At 33.4% G+C, this 21,419-nt stretch overlaps 1 protein-coding gene across 1 annotated transcript in view; it reads left to right on the top strand.

Annotated features, from left to right (window-relative positions):
- LOC140044979 (dol-P-Man:Man(5)GlcNAc(2)-PP-Dol alpha-1,3-mannosyltransferase-like) overlaps nucleotides 1-21,419 on the top strand; it is a 57,803-nt gene that overhangs the window by 33,711 nt on the left and 2,673 nt on the right. Inside the window, exons 5-8 of the mRNA XM_072089698.1 lie at nucleotides 3,817-3,937; nucleotides 4,200-4,405; nucleotides 20,517-20,585; nucleotides 20,804-20,935. Coding sequence (XP_071945799.1) covers nucleotides 3,817-3,937; nucleotides 4,200-4,405; nucleotides 20,517-20,585; nucleotides 20,804-20,935 — 528 coding nt within the window. The remainder of the gene's footprint in view (nucleotides 1-3,816; nucleotides 3,938-4,199; nucleotides 4,406-20,516; nucleotides 20,586-20,803; nucleotides 20,936-21,419) is intronic.

Below are 21,419 nucleotides of genomic sequence, written 5' to 3'. Positions count from 1 at the left end.
CTTTATCCTCAGGGCTTAAGATAAATTATGAAAAAAGTAATATAATGAGATTGGGCTCATTAAGAAATTCGGATTATAAAATTCCCACCAAACAAAACATAATATGGACTATTAAACGAACCCATACGATACCTTGGTATAAATGTTTCAAGTAATTAGATAATATATTTGATTTAAATTTTCGACAAAAATCTAAAGATATCGATGAAATATTAAACATGTGGAGGCAAAGATCCCTAACCTTATTTGGTAAAATTACTATAATAAAAACACTGGTTCTGCCAATTTTAACTTTTCACTTTTCAAACTTACCGGACCCACCAAATCATTTCTTCAATAATATACAAAGTAAGATGTTTAATTTTTTATGGAACGGAACACCTGATAAAATGAAAAAGGAAAATCATGAGCAACGAACTAGAAAAGGGAGGGTTGAAAATGCCACATGTTCAAAGTTACTGTCAAGCTCTAAAAGCATGTTGTTAAAAGATATCTAGGAAAAAACGATGGTAAATGGAAACTTTTTTTTCAAAGAGATCTACATAATTTTGGAAACGACTTTATTTTTTATAGTAACTTTTCAAAATCCTCCGCGATGCTTAAACAGTTCAATGGTTTTAATAAAGACGTTCTATTAGCTTGGAGCGAGTATAGTTTCAGAGAACTGAGCTCTGTTAAAGAAATCTTATCACAATCCTTATGGAATAACTCTTGTTTTGAAATCAAGGAATTCAGTATAAATAAGGTTGGTGGGACAAAAATATCAAATACATTAAAGATATTTTGACTCATAGAAACCGAATTCTTAATTTAGAAGGATTCGAAGAACGATACAATTTTAAACCAAATTTTTTACTTTACCATCAAATTGTACACTCGATTCCAAGGCACTGGAAGCAAACAAATTGAGAATACCGATACAAACCCATCAAATTTAATAATTGAAAATTCTAAAATAAATAATTTGATGAAAACAAAAAGAAGCTGTAAACACTTGTATTCTCATTTCGTTAAAAAATATGCAACAGTGCCCGATAGAATCGAGTCCAGATGGGAAAAGGAACTTGATAATACACAATTGCAATGGGATATGATATTCACAACTTTGCATAAATGCACAATCAATTCGAAACTTAAAAACTTTCAATACAAATTTATTCACCGTATCATTTTATACTAACTCTTTTCTACATAAGATATCAATTGTTGAATCACCAATATGTGAATTTTGTTTAGAAAAAGAACAAACTTTAATGCACATGTTCGTGGAATGCAAAATAATTGATGTCATGTGGAGGAAAATACAAGTTATTATTGAACAACAGTTTAAAAGAAAAGTGACTTTAGATAAAGAAAGGATATGTTTTGGTATTGAAAATCATAGAAATAATTATGCAATTAATAACTTAATACTGATTGTAAAATTGTATATTTATAACTGCAAAGTTAACGAACAAAAACCTCACATAAATCACTTTAAATCGGTATATGAGAGGTATAAAGAAATTGAAAAGTACATTGTTTTTAAAAATAGCTAGACTGTTGATATTTATGTATAAAAATAGCCATATATGTTTTGTAACTTGAAAAGGTTACTTTATTATTATTTTTTATTACTTTGTAATGTAACCAAGTTAAGTAATGTATACTGTTTTATGAAATATAGAAAATAAAATAATTGTCGCGGCATTTCTCTGCTCAATATCTGTGGAAAAGTATTTGGAAAAGTAGTTCTACAACGTCTGCTGCCTTTATTAGCGGAAAGGGTATATCCAGAGTCTCAGTGTGGTTTTCGCTCTGGAAGATCTACCATTGATATGATTTTCTCTATTATACAGCTGCAGGAAAAATGTGTTGAGCAAAAACAGCAACTCTACGTGGCATTTATCGATCTCACCAAGGCTTTTGACCTTATTAATAGAGACGGTCTTTTTGAAATCCTAAGGAAAATTGGATGTCCACCTACTCTATTAAATATTATCCGATCCTTCCATCAAGGAATGCAAGCTACTGTCAAGTACAATGAAGCAGTGTCTGACTCATTTGATGTCGAGAACGGGACAAAACAAGGAGATGTTCTTGCCCCTCTTCTATTTGGGATTTACTTTGCAGAGCTTTTGAACCTAATCTTATGGAAGGAGTTTTATTGCATTGTAGATCTACTGGTAAGCTGTACAACCCGGCCAGACTTAAAGCTAAGACAAATATATTTAAGGTTCTTCTTCATGATTTTCTTTATGCAGATGGTGCCTGTTGCTGCAGCCATTCTCCTAATGGTCTACAACTTCTACTTGATAAATTTGAATGTGCCTGTGAACACTTTGGTCTCACCATAAGTGTAAAGAAAACAAAGATTTTACCGTTTAAAACAACTGGTCAAAAGAATTTTACTGTCAATAATTTTTTACTTGAAAATGTTAGTAAATTTTCTTACCTTGGTTCAGTTAAAACTTATAACAACTCTCTTGATTGTGAACTAAACATTCGAATCGGAAGAGCTTCTAGTACTCTCAGTCAGTTGTCTGTACTTGTTTGGGAAAACAAAAATATTAGTGTGGCTGTGAAGATCAAAGTGTATATGGCATGTGTCATTAGTGTCCTCTTTTATGGAGCTGAATCGTGGACAATCTATGCTAGACAAGAAAAGAAACTAAATATATTTCACCTCCGCTGTCTACGGACTATCTTAAATATCAGATGGCAGGACAAGGTAACAAACAACAGTATCCTTGATAGATGTGGCATTCCTTCGATGTTTACATTAATTCGACAGTGAAGACTACGATGGCTTGGTCATGTCAGAAGAATGGATGATACAAGAACTCCAAAGGTTATGTTGTACATGGTGAGCTAGCGAATTGTAAAAGATCCAAAGGACGTCCACTTTTGCATTTCAAAGATGCATGTAAAAGAGACTTGAAGGCAATGGACATCAATGTTAACACCTGGGAAAAAAAGGTTGATGACCGAAAATCATGGAAAGACTGTATTGAGGCAGGACTTGTACACAGCGAAGAAAGATATCGTATGGAAAATGAAGAGAGGTATCTAAAAAGAAAATCTAGATCAGCTACTGGAACTCACACTGGATAACGGATGAAATTCTCTCCAATGTTGTCTCCATAGTCAATTTTGACTGAAGGATGCCTGATGAATACAATCTGTACTCTGTTTTTGCTGCATTGTTTGGGGTAACAGTATTACCAAAGCTGATTACAATAGACTGAATTGGGTAGTGAAGACAGCTAGCAAAATCATAAACGTAAACTTAGACCCCTTAGAAAACATTTGCAATGATCTTATAAATAAGAAAGTTAAATCTATTATCTCTGATGATACGTATCCCTTGCATGGAGAGTTTATAGTTAATAAGTCTGGTAGATTAAGAATGATGCATATTAAAACAACTCGATTTAGGAATCCTTTCTACCTTCAGCAGTCAGTGTTTTTAATAAAAATAAACTTAGATAAGATAATTAGTAATAGTATATTCACTGTAGATAATGTTGTTGTATTTCACGTTTTGTATTCTTTTTCGCAACAAGAAGACAAATTTCATAATGTACTACTTTGATTTGTATGATAATATAAGATCTGTATCTGTATATGATATGCGCTTTTGCACTGCACATTTAACTTGGTTAAAATTGTATAAAGTATTTGGGGGAAAAAAGTTCTGTGGTAGCCTCCTATCTGACTTGACCCAAAGTGAAATAACATATATATAATAATAACACTAAGATTTAGCAAACAAATATGGGCACCTGTGTTTTATACATACTTCCTCCATAATAATAATAACATTTTTACTTGTAGTATTGGTGTTTCCATTAAGATGAACATATTACTGTTTGCTCCGGGCCTTCTGCTACTACTTTTGACAGAATATGGCTTTTTGCGAACAATACCTAAGCTTTTGGTGTGTGCAGCAGTGCAGGTATAGTAAAATACATTATCAAAATATACCAGCCTTTTTAGCATTAAACATTTTCTTTCAGGATTTTTGTTTAAAATGTGGCTAACATTTATAATGTACTGATATTACAATTTGAGAGTTAAAATTCCATGTTGTGTATTGGTGCCAATCAAAGACTGAAATGGTAAAGCATTTTAATTGCAATATATATATCATTTAATTTACCTGTTATACTACTGTACAATAATGAACTTGATTAATATGTGTCTTTAAAACTTTTTAGGTCATTTTAGCTGTTCCTTTTCTACAAGTCAATCCGGTTGGTTACATTTTACGTTCATTCGAGCTCAGTCGTCAGTTTTTTTTTAAGTGGACTGTAAACTGGCGATTTCTATCAGAAGAATTTTTTTTAAACCGGAATTTTCAGCTTGCATTGTTAGTCTGTCATCTTACAGCTCTTATTATCTTTGGTCTGTATCGTTGGAATAGGTTAGTATATTGTTTTGAAGACTTTAATAAAACTGTAGCAGAAATGCAGACAAACGCTTTACCAATTACGAAATTTGCTGTGGTAATGCTGAAATATTGATGGTAACTCTCTGTATATTTAATAGGGACTACGGATGATTAGGGGAGGACGACAGACATTCCGTGTTCGCTAGAGCGTAAAATCATAAGTGTCAGCTCCTGTACCTAGTCCACTTAAGAAAGCCACTAATTAGCGCTAATTAGCATTTTAATTAGCATGGTTGAGTACATCGATGAAACTTTGGGCAATACAATAAGTACATTTACCCAACTGAGAAAATGTAATTCTTAAGTGCCAAATCCTGTACCATGACCCCTTAAGAAAGGGTCAAAGGTCAATATATGTCCCACCTAGACTTAATTAACATAATGAGTACACATGTAAAACCAATGCAAAAATGTTTATTTTTAGAGTCTAATTGAAGATCCGTCATTCTTAAGTGTCAACTCCTGTACCTAGTCCACTTAAGAAAGCCATTAATTAGCGCAATTAACATTTTAATTAGCATAATCGAGTACATCAATATAACCTTCGGCAATACAATAAGTACGTTTAGCCAACCGAGAAAACGTAATTCTTAAGTGCCAAATCCTGTACCATGACCCCTTAAGAAATGGTCAAATGTATGTCCCATCCGGACTTAATTCAAATAATGAGTACACATGTGAAACCAATGCTAAAATGTTTATTTTTAGAGTTTAATTGAAGATCTATCATTCTTAAGTATCAACTCCTCTGTACCTAATCTGCCTAAGAAAGTAATTAATTAGTGGTCAATAAAAGTAGCATGATCAAGTACATCAATGAAACCTTGGAAAGTACAATAAGTAAGTTTAACCAACTGAGAAAACGTAAAGTGCCAAATCCTGTACCATGATCCCTTAAGAAAGGGTCATAGGTCAATGTATGTCCCACCTGAACTTTAATTAGCATAGTAAGTAGTACATATAGGTTCCGGCCGGTTGCCACCTGGCCTTTTGCCAGCCTTTCGCCACACGGTATTTCGACACCGGCCCATTTCCACCCAGTCCATTTTGCCACTCGGGCTTTTGCCACTCGGGCTTTTGCCACCCGGCCTTTTGCCTCCTGATCTGAGAGTGTTATTTGCCCTTCTTAATTAGGCCTGCAATTAAATTAAAATGAACGAAAGATTAAAATGTGTAAATCATTTTAATTAATAATTGCTTTTCTATGGTATAGACCCAGATGTTTAAAGTTTTCCGATAATTGTTAAAGTAGACCACCTTGTTTACGACTTAGTTTGTATTTTATCCAAATAAATGTATACAATTTCGTTACTGATTTCATGAGGACAAAAGCCTATGATATACATTGATGAAATTAGCAGTAAATTACTTAAATATATTATTCCATATGTAGTGTCACCTTTATCATACATCTTTAATTTATCACTTGAAAGTGGTGTTGTACCTGAGCTAAGCAAAATAGCAAGGATATTTCCTCTATTTAAGTCTGGTGATAAAAACATGTTTAATAATTATCGTCCAATATCCATTTTACCTGCTCTATCAAAAATCTTAGAGCGTATTGTTTATAACCGTTTGTATTCCTTTTTAGATAAATTTGCAATCATCCACAAAGAACAATATTGGTTTCTTAAAAACAGTTCAACCTTTATGGCTATACTTAATCTTATTGAAAAAGTACAAGCTGCCTTAGATAGAGGAGATACTGCTATTGGAATATTTATTGACCTGAGTAAGGCTTTCGACACGATTGACCATTCGATTTTATTATGGAAACTTGAATACTATGGTATTAGGGGGTCTGCACTATCTTGGTTTAAAAACTATATATATGGAAGAAGGCAATATACAGTCATTAACGGAATTTCTTCTGAACACACAACTAATAATTATGGAATACCCCAAGGAAGTATTCTTGGGCCATTATTATTTATCATATATATAAATGATATTTTTATTTCTTCAAATATTTTCAACATGACTTTATTCGCTGACGATACAAATCTGTTCTTATCAAACCCCAATTTGAATACCCTTATTGATATTGTTAATTCTGAACTTATTAAAATTTATAAATGGCTTAGGTGAATAAACTTTCTCTTAACTGTGATAAGACTAGATATATAATTTTTAGAACTAAAAGAAGTAAAATTAATGTTAATAATATATCCATTAAAATTGCTGATAAATCTATATCCCAAACAAATTACTATAAGTTTTTAGGAGTCTTTGTTGACAAATTTGTTAATTTTAAAACTCATATTGATCTCACTACTTCAAAAATATCTAAATATGTTAGTTTACTTTTCAAAATTCGTCACTACCTTCCTTTAAGTGCACTCCTTTCAATCTATAAGTCACTTATGCAACCTCTTATCAGCTATTGTAACATTATTTGGTTTAATTCATATGCTTCTTATACTGATAAACTTGTTAAACTCCAGAAAAAAGCGATACGAGCTATAACTTGGTCTGATTATCGTGCACCAACAAGTCCTCTCTTCCACATACATAATGTATTAAAAATTGACGATATTCATAATTACCAAATTGGCATTTTTATGTTCCGAATATTGAATAATCCTGATTTACGATTTTTAAACCTTAAAAATTTTACTGATGGTAATGGTCATAAGTACAATACTAGAGGAAAATGTAAACTTCGACCTCCTCTTCGAAGACTAGTTTCTACAAGTCATAGTATTGCTGTTTCGGGTCCTCATGTCTGGAACAACTTAGATATGACTTTTAAAAATGCAAAATCCATCAATGTTTTTAAAAAATTGTATAAGTTGAATCTAATTAATAAGTACAAATCTTAATTTCTGCCGATGTCATTGTCATTGTTATTTTATTTTTATATGTTAATATATTGTATATATCCTTTTATAGTTTTAGCTGTTAGTTTTTTTAGGTCTTCAACCTTGTACAAGCTTTTAGCTTTTGTTGTTGATCCTTTTCATCTTTTATGCATTTTATCTTTGACATGTTTTATGATTTTTATGTTTTTTTGATGAATAAAATGAATGAAATGAAATGAAAGAAGGCAAACCCACTTGCTCTAAGGCTAATTTATAGCTAACATAATGTGGGCTCAAAATTATGCGCAATGCCCGTTTTTTAATTTTTTCTATTAAATTAGATTGCTGAACAGTTAATGATGAATGCCAAACCTGGCAGGCATATTCCAGCACAGGTCTGATATATGATGTAAATACTGCAACCAGGTCACTGACTGGTGCACTAGACCTTTTCAGGATACATAGTGAGAATAGTCTACGCGAGGCTCTTGATGTTATATCATTAACATTTGAACCCCATTTGAGGTCATTTTAGATTATTACACCTAGCAGTTTTAACTTACCAACTATTGGAAGATTAACATTATCAATAGTGTATACTAAATTAAGCTGCCTTTGCTTTAAAAAGTTAAATTCAATTACTTGGCATTTAGCTGGTTTAGGTAGAACATCATTAGATGCACACCACTCACTGACACTATTAAGGACACTTTGTAAGTTAGAGGAAGCACCACATTTGGTTACTTCTCCTAGAGTCAGGTCATCCACAAATTTCCAACGCCTACAACTTTCAATGGCAGCATCATTTACTAGAACGAAAAATAGTATGGGTCCCAGTTTGGTTCCCTGTGGTACCCCACAAGAGATTGATTTGGTGGAAGAAATGTGCGTGCCAAGTTTGGTAGTACAAATGGCCAGTAGTGGCAATTGGCCAGGTGGCAGGGCCCAGGTGTCAAAAGGCCTAAGGTGGCAATATGCCACATGCGGCCGGGTAGCAAAGGACTGGGTGGCTAAATGACAAGTGGTAAAAGGCCTGGCGGCAAAGGGCCGGGTGGCAATGTGCCGGGTGCCAATTTGCCGGTGCCAATTTGCCGGGTGGCAAAATGGCTAGACCGTGAGAACACAATGTGAAACCAATTCTAAAATGTTTATATTTAGAGACAACTGAAGATCCATCACCTGTATGCCTACCTATTCCGCTTATTAAGAAAACCACTAATAATAATAATGTAAAATATTAATGGACGAAGACGGAATCCCAAAAAGATGAAGATCTTGTGGCAGGATTGAATGGTGTTATTAGTAGCAAAAAGATACACCTTGTCCTTGCTGGTAAAAGAATTAATGTCCGTGATCATTTGAGTTTAAGAAGTAAAGGAAGGAAAAATAAATGGGAGTAATGTGACAGTGGATGGGCACCAGATAGATAATTAGAAGCATTTTTGCAGAATATGAAATTACGGATGTTTGTTGGGTTGGCCAAGACAATATTACGATAGCTCGAATAAGAAAGGATGAGTTAAGGATAATAGGTTTTGAGAATACTAGAGGGGAGGAAGGAAGATAACTTAGATATGATTCCAAGACACTTTTTTCTCATTTTCTTAGAGAGTTTCCATGATGAGAGGCTGTTATTAATGATAACCCAATGGAATGTAATAGATTTAACTGAGGGGATTTCATGGTTTTCAATAAAGTTTTAAGTATGGACACATCATTATTATAACTCCAAATAAGATGTTATGGTTGGGTTGAGGGAGAGTTTGTTAGGAACAAAGTAGTGGGACAAGGAGATAACATTATTACAGTATAATTAGTATTAAAGGTGTCAAAAGAGTTTGAATGTTTTTATGCATCCACGTAACGAAAAATTAATTTTAAGGAGCGCGGTGAACATCAGCAATGTAAAAAGTGAAACGAGGCATCAGGTACTGATATTGCAGTCATCCTAATGTATCAGCATGGTTAGATGTTGGAAGAAAAACTTTAGATACATCAGCAACACCAATGTACGAGTTACTTTGACATCAGATGTGTGTGTCGCGCTACCATGATTACATGCCTTTTACGGGTGTGACTATCCCAGTTCATTTCTTCGTAAAGGAAAGGCCAGACCCAACAAGTTTTTGAAGAGCTAATTAAAAATATGTACAAAGTCAAAATAATCAGAAGATTCATAAAATATCGCTATCATTATAAAGATCCAAAAAGAAAAAAACCAAGTTGACACTAAACAAACATAGATAGAAGATCTTTAAAAAATCTTAAAGACCAAAATCATCATCAAACAATCCATTGGAAAAGCTGAAAACAATAAATAGCAGTTCCATTCCACTGTGTGAGGCAGAATCGAGCTATTTTTGTTACACCAATGTGTGAAAATGCTGATGTTTGTGAACACCCATATATCAAACGGCTGGGATCTGGAAAGTGGATATGACATGAAGGAACCCAGATGCCAGACCAGGAGAAAATGTGATGAATGATAACGGCGTTGACAATGCAGTCTCTTCTGATTAGTTTGCATGTGATTTGTAGTATTAAACTTTTACTACAATTTATAATTTGACACTATTTAGACATAATTATCATATTGTCATTTCTTTTGCCAGAATTGATACGTACTGGAATTTAATATTTTTTTTTATTTTATGTTTACTTAAATCTTAACAGAATACTACTAATTTTAATAAACATTTTCAAAATGCAAAGGTCTCTATCTACGTCTTTTAAAAGCATAACTTAGAATCTTTATCCTTATATGGCGTTAATGCTAAATAAGTCTATATTAGTATATATAAGTTTATAGCATATATAGTCATGCTAATTAATATGCTAATTACCAGCTTTCTGAAATTAATTGACAGAAGTTGCCATTTAAGGAAGATACTAAAAATAAATATTTTATAATTTTCTTCAGTATGCATAATCAAGTGTTTGTTCAGAAACGGACCTTTGACCCTTTCTTAAGGGGTCATGGTACAGGATTTGGCACTTAAGAATTACGTTTTCTTGGTTGGGCAAATGTACTTATTGTATTGCCGAAGGTTCTATTGATGTACTCGATTGTGCTAATTAAAATGTTAATTAGCGCTAATTAATAGCTTTCTTAAGTGGACTAGGTACAGGAGTTGACACTTAATGACGGATCTTCAATTAGACTCTAAAAATAAACATTTTTGCATTGGTTTTACAGGTGTACTCATTATGTTAATTAAGTATAGGTGAGACATATATTGACCTTTGACCCTTTCTTAAGGGGTCATGGTACAGGATTTGGCACTTAAGAATTACGTTTTCTCAGTTGGGTAAATGTACTTATTGTATTGCCCAAGGTTTCATCGATGTACTCGACCATGCTAATTAAAATGCTAATTAGTGGCTTTCTTAAGTGGACTAGGTACAGGAGCTGACACTTAAGAATGACGGATCTTCAATTAGACCCTAGAAATAAACATTTTAACATTGGTTTCATTTATGTACTCGATTATGCTAATTAAATCAAATTTTGGGGTATTTTGAGCGCCCCTCCCTAGAGTTGGTACAGGGGCGGGAACTTATAAGAACGGCCGTTTGATGGTCCCTGGACCCTACTTGACATATTCTATGCCTCAGACCTTTTGTACTCGCAATGCTAAACAAATCTTCATGGGCTCCCGGACTAACATTTCTATTTACTCCAATGAAGTATTTTTTACCTTTGACCCATATTTTAAGGCATTGCCATATCTCCGTAAATAGTTGTCACAGACAGTTTATTTTGGTGTAAAATTATTCGCAATATATATGTTACTATTTAGTTTAATGAAACATTTCATCTAAAAATGTCCGGAAGTACGCGTACAATTGCCAACTGCATAAAGGTTAATATCTATTGATATCCATATGATAAAACTACTTGTCATAGAAAGTTGATTTAGGTGTCAAAATGTTCAGAACATTTCTATTTACTCTAGTAGCTAGATCAACTTTCGTATGCACTTTGAGGTCCAGAAAATTTGACTTCAGAAATTGGTTTAGGATGGTCAAACAATCATTTTTGGCTTGGTTACACATTTTGAAAATGTGGCGAAAGGTCAAAAGGTCAGGGTGAAAGGTTATCAAACTAAACACCAATAGGTCCTTAAATCTCGACAACCACTGGTCACAGCGAGGTAATTTTGGTCTCAAATTGATCAGAAGGTATACATTTATATTCAGTCTAATGGAACATTTTAGTCAAAAATGACCGGAAATGCCATTTCTGACCTTTGACCCACACCCCAGGGCATGTATGTATCTCCGTAACTACTGATCGTAGACACTTGAATTTGGTCTTACATTGTTTGAAATAAACATTTTGTTATTTTTTGCACATTTTTAAAAATGTTACAAAAGGTCAAATGGTCAGGGTCAAGGGTTATATGAACAAATATAAATAGATACTTCTATCTCGGCAACCACTCGTCGCAGCAAGTCGATTTTAGTCTCAAAATGTTCAGAAGGCATGCTTTCATATTCAATCTAATGGGACATTTTAGTCAAAAATTATCAGAAATGCCATTTCTGACCTTTGACCCACATATCATGGCATCTTCATATCTCTGTAAGTACTGGTCGTAGAAACTTAAATTTGGTATCAAATTGTTCGAAATATACATATTTACATTCACTGTAATAGAAAATGTGGTTAAAAGATGAACAGAAATACTATTACTAATGTTTCAAACAAAAAACATATCTACATAACTTATCCTTAGACAGTAATGTTATGCAATAACTGATACTTTAAATTGTTTCAATTTCAAGTACTAGTTATTGCTGTCCCCAAGAACATTTTGATAGAAACGTCAAGCTCAACAGTTCTTTTCAGAATGCTAGAAGTAACTTGCCATGTGTGTGCGATTAACCGGGCATTTATTGTTCAAAAGGGTTTTTAGGGGGAGGGGAGGCATCTTTATTTGGGGTATGGTAATATGTATAATCAAATAAATACCACCTAGATGTAAAAAAAATACAGCACAATTAATATCAAAAAGTGAAAAAAATGCTTGGTAAATTGTAGATTATGGTAGTTAATGTAATGTGTTGTGATACAATTATTGTGTAAATGCATGTGGCGGGCGTATTCCACATGGAGGGAATAGTGGCGTTTATTTGAGGGAGGCTTTTATTCAAAGCAGGTGTTAATTCGAATAAATACTCTAATTTTAATAATTATAATTCGTTTCTCAACTGATAAGAGGTACTTTACATGATTCGTTTTCTTTTTTATGCTTTTTAACGAAATGTTTCTGTCTTTTAGAATAAAAGTGACACTGTCATAGATAACATTAAATGGATCTTCTCCTCCAGGTGCAGTATAATGATATAAAACAATGACAAATCATTATCCTGACACGATTGCACTCATAATGGATCTTCATTCTATCATCTGTTTGTTTGTGACTACAATTTGACAACAATCTTTTGCATATTTTTAAATGCCAATACATAGTTTCATTACTATTGTACAATATGTCCAGCTTTCCTGAAAATACCCTTGTGTAGTACAGTGTTGTAGTATGGTTTTATCATGATAACTTCTGATGCTTTTATTTACCTCCGCCAAGGAGGTATATGTTTGTTACTTGGCCAAATTGAAAATTGGCCAAGTATGTTGATCTGTTTGGTTTGTGTGTGTGTTTGTTACTTGGCCAAATTGAAAATTGGCCAAGTATGTTGATCTGTTTGGTTTGTGTGTGTGTTTGTTACTTGGCCAAATTGAAAATTGGCCAAGTATGTTGATTGGTGCGGTTTGTGTGTGTGTGTGTTTGTTTGTTTGTCATCACTCTAGCGCTCACAATTTTGATTCGAATGACTCCAAATTACTACCATACATGTCACCTGGTGCAAGGACGACACTGCCCAATTTTGGTTAAAATCCGGACCACGGTTCCAATTCTGGACCACTTTTAAAAATTATTTTCAGACCTGCTAGTGTTTAAAGATAGGACAGAATTATCAAAAGCCGGTGAGCAGTCTTAAATTAACAAGTAAACGTAAATTGCATTTTCTCGAGAACTACTTGTCCAAAAAACTTCATTTTTGTACAAGAGGCAAGAGTTATAATTTGTGATTTGTAATTTTAAAACATAAATTGATTTAATATACAGGTTTTTTGATGCGAGTAGTTTACAAAAACCTATTTCTTTTCAAATTCACCAGTGTTTTTTTCGCGTTGCTGTTCTATTGTTAGCCGACTGAAGCTATTGTTCGTTGAAAGGCTGGTTACATAACCTGTACACCAAACTCGTATACACATGATAGTAGTGAAATTAGCCTAAATCACACAGCATAAGACACACACTTTTGGTGCAAATTGGGTCAATGTCAGGAGGCCAATTTTGATTTGGCCAAGTATCGCGCTATGCGCGAAGGCTAGTTCGTTTGTTTGTTTGTTTGTTTGTCATCACTCTAGCGCTCACAGTTTTGATTCGAATGACTCCAAATTACTACCATACATGTCACCTGGTGCAAGGACGACACTGCCCAATTTTGGTTAAAATCTGGACCACGGTCCCAATTCTGGACCACTTTTAAAAATTATGTTCAGACCTGCTAGTGTTAAAAGATTGGACAGAATTATCAAAATCCGGTGAGCAGTCTTAAATTAACAAGGAAACTAAAATTGCATTTTCTCGAGAACTACTTGTCCAAAAAACTTCATTTTTGTACAAGAGGCAAGTGTTATAATTTGTGATTTGTAATTTTAAAACATAATTAGATTTAATGTACAGGTTTTTTGATGCGAATAGTTTTAAAAACCTATTTCTTTTCAAATTCACCCGTGTGTTTTTTCCGCGTGCTGTTCTATTGTTCGGTTCGGTTTGTGTGTGTGTTTGTCATCGCTCTATCGCTCACAATGGTAAATACACATAGGAATCTTTCTTCAAATGTTAGTCAGTTGTGTATGGCTCGGTGGTCTGTGCTGGTGTCTACAGCATTTAAGTTACCGAGATCGAGTCTCACCTTGGGAAATGAAACGAAATCAGATTTTTTTTTATTGTTTGTTCAAGTATATTTCTTAGTATATAAATTATACGGCTGATTTATAATTAAATCTAGAGAAATTATGTCTCTATTTTCATGTTACATGGGAGGTTTATGACATATACTGAACTTTGATCGGGTTAAAATCGGTCAAGGTCAAGTTTGTTTAGGAGGCCAATTTTGATTTGGCCAAGTATCGCGCTATGCGCGAAGGCTAGTTTGTTTGTTACTTGGCCAAATTGAAAATTGGCCAAGTATGTTGATTGGTGCGGTTTGTGTGTGTGTGTGTGTGTGTTTGTTTGTTTGTCATCACTCTAGCGCTCACAATTTTGATTCGAATGACTCCAAATTACTACCATACATGTCACCTGGTGCAAGGACGACACTGCACAATTTCGGTTAAAATCCGGACCACGGTCCCAATTCTGGACCACTTTTAAAAATAATTTTCAGACCTGCTAGTGTTAAAAGATAGGACAGAATTATCAAAAGGTGAGCAGTCTTAAATTAACAAGTAAACTTAAATTGCATTTTCTCGAGAACTACTTCTCCAAAAAACTCCATTTTTGTACAAGAGGCAAGAGTTATAATATTTGATTTGTAATTTTAAAACACAATTTGATTTAATATACAGGTTTTTTGATGCGAGTAGTTTACAAAACCTATTTCTTTTCAAATTCACCCGTGTGTTTTTCGCGTTGCTGTTCTATTGTTAGCCGACTGAAGCTATTGTTCGTTGAAAGGCTGGTTTACATAACCTGTGCACCAAACTCGTATACACATGATTGTAGTGAAATTAGCCTAAATCAAACAGCATAAGACACACACTTTTGGTGAAAATTTAGTCAATGTCAGGAGGCCAATTTTGATTTGGCCAAGTATCGCGCTATGCGCGACGGCTAGTTTGTTTGTTTGTTTGTTTGTTTGTTTGTCATCACTCTAGCGCTCACAGTTTTGGTTCGAATGACTCCAAATTTCTACCATACATGTCACCTGGTGCAAGGACGACACTGCCCAGTTTTGGTTAAAATCTGGACCACGGTCCCAATTCTGGACCACTTTTAAAAATTATGTTCAGACCTGCTAGTGTTAAAAGATTGGACAGAATTATCAAAATCCGGTGAGCAGTCTTAAATTAACAAGTAAACTAAAATTGCATTTTCTCGAGAACTACTTGTCCAAAAAATTTCATTTTTGTACAAGAGGCAAGTGTTATGATTTGTGATTTGTAATTTTAAAACATAATTAGATTTAATGTACAGGTTTTTTGATGCGAATAGTTTTAAAAACCTATTTCTTTTCAAATTCACCCGTGTGTTTTTTCCGCGTGCTGTTCTATTGTTCGGTTCGGTTTGTGTTTGTGTTTGTCATCGCTCTATCGCTCACAATGGTAAATACACATAGGAATCTTTCTTCAAATGTTAGTCAGTTGTGTATGGCTCGGTGGTCTGTGCTGGTGTCTACAGCATTTAAGTTACCGAGATCGAGTCTCACTTTGGGAAATGAAACGAAATCAGATTTTTTTTTATTGTTTGTTCAAGTATATTTCTTAGTATATAAATTATACGGCTGATTTATAATTAAATCTAGAGAAATGATGTCACTATTTTTATGTTACAAGGGAGGTTTATGACATATACTGAACTTGGATCGGGTTAAAATCGGTCACGGTCAAGTTTTATTTAGGAGGCCAATTTTGATTTGGCCAAGTATCGCGCTATGCGCGAAGGCTAGTTTGTTTGTTTCTTTGTTTGTTGGTTTGTTTGTTTGTTTGTTTGTCATCACTCTAGCGCTCACAGTTTTGATTCGAATGACTCCAAATTACTACCATACATGTCACATGGTGCAAGGATGACACCGCCCATTTTTGGTTAAAATCCGGACCACGGTTCCAATTCTGGACCACTTTTAAAAATAATTTTCAGACCTGCTAGTGTTAAAAGATAGGACAGAATTATCAAAAGCCAGTGAGCAGTCTTAAATTAACAAGTAAACTAAAATTGCATTTTCTCGAGAACTACTTGTCCAAAAAACTTCAGTTTTGTACAAGAGGCAAGAGTTATAATTTGTGATTTGTAATTTTAAAACTTAATTAGATTTAATTTACAGGTTTTTTAATGCGAATAGTTTAAAAAACCTATTTCTTTTCAAATTCACCCGTGTGTTTTTCGCGTTGCTGTTCTATTGTTCGGTTTGTGTGTGTGTTTGTCATCACTCTATCGCTCACAATGGTAAATACACATAGGAATCTTTCTTCAAATGTCAGTCAGTTGTGTATGGCTCGGTGGTCTGTGCTGGTGTCTACAGCATTTAAGTTACCGAGATCGAGTCTCACCTTGGGAAATGAATCGAAATCAGATTTTTTTTTTATTATTCGTATTGTTTGTTCAAGTATATTTCTTAGTATATAAATTATACGGCTGATTTATAATTAAATCTAGAGAAATAATGTCTCTATTTTTATGTTACATGGGAGGTTTATGACATATACTGAACTTTGATCGGGTTAAAATCGGTCAAGGTCAAGTGTGTTTAGGAGGCCAATTTTGATTTGGCCAAGTATCGCGCTATGCGAGAAGGCTAGTTTGTCTGTCTGTTTGTGAAATTGTCTGTTTGTTTGTTAGCAGGATTACTCAAAAAGTAATTACAAGGTCTTTACCAAAATTAATCTACAGATAGATATGTGGTCAAGTACCATTCCATTAAATTTTGGGACCATTTCGGACCACGGTCTCAATTTTGGACCACTTTTTAGTATACTTTTCAGACCTGCTAGTGTTAAAAAGATAGGACAGAATTTTTCAAAAGCCGACGAGCAGTCTTAAAGTAACAAGTAAACTCAAATTGAATTTTCTCGAGAACTACTTGTCCAAAAAACTTCATTTTTTGTACAAGAGGCAAGAGTTATAATTTGTGATTTGTAATTTTAAAACATAATTTTATTTAATGTGCACGTTTTTTGATGTGAGTAGTTTACAAAACCTATTTCTTTTCAAATTCACTCATTTGATTTTCGCGTTGCTGTTCTATTGTTAGTCAACTGAAGCTATTGTTAATTGAAAGGCTTGTTACATAACCATTACACCAAACTCGCATACACATGCTTGTAGTGAAATTAGCGTAAATCACAAACAGCATTAAGACACACACAAATATATATATATATTTTTTTACCGGAGAAATCTGATGTAGGAGAATTTTACAGTAGGCACTCTCGCAGTGTCTTTCTAGTTGTCAATGCATTCAGTACCTAAAACATGTCAAAGTTTCTAGTGGTATTGATAATAAATCTCCAGAAACATATATTGTTTTATTATCTACACTGGGAACAGACGTGTATAATATACACAGACAAAACTTATACATATTATGTATAAGTTTTGTCGGTAACATTCAAAAATATTATGCAACAGTGTTACGGAATAATGACAATGAATTGGTCTATTATAGTTGTCTCTGATACCTTTTATTACATGATTTTACTTGCACCAGAATAGAATGAGGTTTAATCCAGTTATTATTCTTATTATATTAATTAATTTTTTTTTTATCTGGGGTGTATTTATTTTATTATACATGTTACCATTATTACACCCAAACAAAATAAACGCCTTCCCTGAATAAATAAATGCCCGGGCCTTTTATTCGGATAACTATGGTATGTTACTTCTAGCATTCTTAACTGTTGAGCTCGAGTATTTATTCGAATTAACACCCGCTTTGAATAAAAGCCTCCCTCAAATAAACGCCACCATTCCCTCTAATAGAACATCATGTGGAATAAACGCTCCGCCACATGCATTTACAAAATAATTGTATCACAAAACATTTCATTAACTACCATAATCTACAATTTACCAAGCATTTTGACATAATTTTATCATTTTTTTATATTAATTGTGCTGTATTTTTTGACATCTAGGTGGTATTTATTTGATTATACATGTTAATACCATATTATACCCCAAATAAAGATGCCTCCCCTCTCACTAAAAACCCTTTTGAACAAGAAATGCCCGGGGCGTTTAATTTGATACACATGGCAAGTTACTTCTAGCATTCTGAAAAAAACTGTTGAGCTTGACGTTTATATCAAAATGTTCTCGTGGACAGCAATAACTAGTACTTAAAATTGAAACAATTTAAGGTATCACTATCAGTTATTGCATAAAATTACTGTCTAAGGATAAGTTGTGTAGAGATATGTTTTTTGTTTGAAACATTAGTAATAGTATTTTCTGTTCATCTTTTAACCACATTTTCTATTACAATGAATGTAAATATGTATATTTCGAACAATTTGATACCAAATTTAAGTTTCTACGACCAGTACTTACAGAGATATGAAGATGCCCTGGTATGTGGGTCAAAGGTCAGAAATGGCATTTCTGATCATTTTTTACTAAAATTCCCCATTAGACGGAATATAAATGCATGCCTTCTGAACATTTTGAGACCAAAATTGACTTGCTGCGACCAGTGGTTGCCGAGATACAAGTACCTTTATTTATTTGTTCATATAACCCTTGACCCTGACCCTTTGACCTTTTGTAACATTTTTCAAAATGTTTAACAAATAACAAAATATATATTTCGAACAATTTAAAACCAAATTCAAGTGTCTACGACCAGTAGTTACGGAGATAAATACATGCCCTGGGTTGTGGGTCAAAGGTCAGAAATGGCATTTCCGGTCATTTTGAACTAAAATGTCCCATTAGACTGAATATAAATGTATACCTTCTGATCAATTTGAAACCAAAATTACTTCGCTGTGACCAGTGGTTGTTGAGATTTAAGGACATATTGTTGTTTGGTCTTATGACCTTTCACCCTGACCTTTTGACCTTTCGCCACATTTTCAAAATGTGTAACCAAGCCAAAAATGATTGTTTGACCACCCTAAACCAATTTCTGAAGTCAAATTCTCTGGACCTCAAAGTGCATACGAAAGTTGATCTAGCTACTACAGTAATTTACTATACAGTAATTAAGTTTTTTCTCAAATAATGACCATATTTGACCTTTAACCCTTTAAAAAAAAAAGGCAAATTGCCATATCTCATTATTGGGGTTGGTGTGGAAATCTCTGTGGATATCTATCTGTATGTTCATTTTGGTAAAGATCTTGTAATTACTTTTTGAGTAACAAACTGCTAACAAACAAACGAACAAACAATTGATTACATATACCTCCTTGCCGGAGGTAAACAATATATTCAACTTCATTCAGTAAACTTCGTTCCACATGCAAGTAGCCGTCTTCGACAAGTGCTCAAATGTTTTAGATTATCTGTTAATTGAGTGGGTTGCAAAATAATATAAATATACGGGTTAAACCGGAACATAAGAATTTTATATATGTCACAGGTTAATAACTGTACTGAAAAATCTTCTATTAACAAGAATAGTAACATACTAACAATCTGACACCAAAATGAACTTTCCACGCCAACCCAATAATGAGATATGGTAAAAACTGTGAAAAAAAACAGGTCAACGGTCAAATATCCTATTTCTGGTCATTATTTGAGAAAAAACTTTATTATAGTAAATAGAAATGTTTATGTTCTGAACATTTTGACACCTAAATCAACTCTCTATAACAAGTAGTTTTATGGATATCAAAAAATATTAACCTTTGTGCAGGTGGCAATTGTACCAAAAAGGTCAAAGGCAAAACTGCGTACTTCCGGACATGTTTCATTAAACTAAATAGTAACAATACATATATATTGTGAACAATTTGACACCAAAACTATTTACTGAGATATGGCGGTCATTAAAAAAAAAATACTTCATTAGAGTAAATAGAAATTTTGTGAAAAAAATCAACCCTCTATGACCAGTAGTTTCAGAGATATAGAGTGTTTAAGCGAAAATGTCCGCTATTTTAAATTATTCAAATTAGGTGACCCAAGGGGTCATTTTGCTTGGCGCCTATCAAAAATTGAATTCGTAGATAGTGGACAACCTGTATACCAAATTTTGTGCTTTTGTAAGTGTTAAATTAAGTGTAATTTGAACTGTATATTTAAGGTTATATGTACCTTATTTCTAGTTGTTCTCCGTAAACGGGAAAATGCCAACTTTATCATCCTCAAAAAGTTAAGACGACAGAATTGCACACTGAGCTCCGCTTACTTTGTTAAAACTCATGCATAAATTATTCATGAGCACCGTCCTGTGGCTTCCTGTCCTGTTTCGTAAAGTCCCTAATGTTAAGCTGCTGGATCTACAATAGAATGATTGTTTGCTATATTATTTTTCAGGAGAAAAAACATCATAGAACTTCTTGTTAAACCAGTTGAAACCAAGACTATTATTGATGACAGTTATATCCTTTTATTTTTTACATTTTCTATTAATTACAATATTTACTGTACAGTCAAATCTGCCAAAGTTGAATGGGACTTGCATAAAACATTGGGTAATGCTGGGGATTTTTAAAAAGAGATCACATTATTAGAAATAAGCGAAGTAAATGTTTTCTCATTCCTCAAAATTATACAAATTCACAGTGTATTTCTATCAACCTTAATAATATATTTTTACATATTGTAACGACAATGTTTTCTAGCAACTTTCTTGGTATGATGTTTAGTAGGAGTCTTCATTATCAATTCTATGTCTGGTATTTCCATACACTCCATTACCTACTGTGGATAACAAGTATTCCTGTTATTCTCAAGTAAGTGACCTGGCTAATGTCCACAAACACTTTAGCTTGAATTTTTTTAAATTGTGACAATCTGATCAACCTATTGTACTGTAAGGAAAAATAATTAATATATCATGTATGTAACTTATTCCTTTGGTAATGTTATGAAGTAATTTTTTGGAAGAAAATGAGAAAAATTCTTTATGAGTTGAACATGCAATTAATGACTACCTATATAATGGCACACCTTAACTGATGGTCTAAATTATAGACACCCCCACAAAATTCTAAAAAGTTTTACAAAAAGCTGTCCATTGATTATCATCTTTAAAGACCAATTCCCTACAGTTTGTGACGTTTTAAAAAAAATAATACATATATATTACTTTTAAAACATTAAACCAGGTCATTCCTTGTCTTAAATATGTTTTACGGTAAATTATGATAAAAAGAAAGATGAAGAAAGATAAAAAAAAAACAATGCTCTACCTAAGTAACTCGTGGTGAATGTCCT

Source organism: Antedon mediterranea, chromosome 3 (genome assembly GCF_964355755.1).
Source record: "Antedon mediterranea chromosome 3, ecAntMedi1.1, whole genome shotgun sequence".
Taxonomy (NCBI): domain Eukaryota; kingdom Metazoa; phylum Echinodermata; class Crinoidea; order Comatulida; family Antedonidae; genus Antedon; species Antedon mediterranea.
This window is presented reverse-complemented; position numbering and strand designations above follow the sequence as displayed.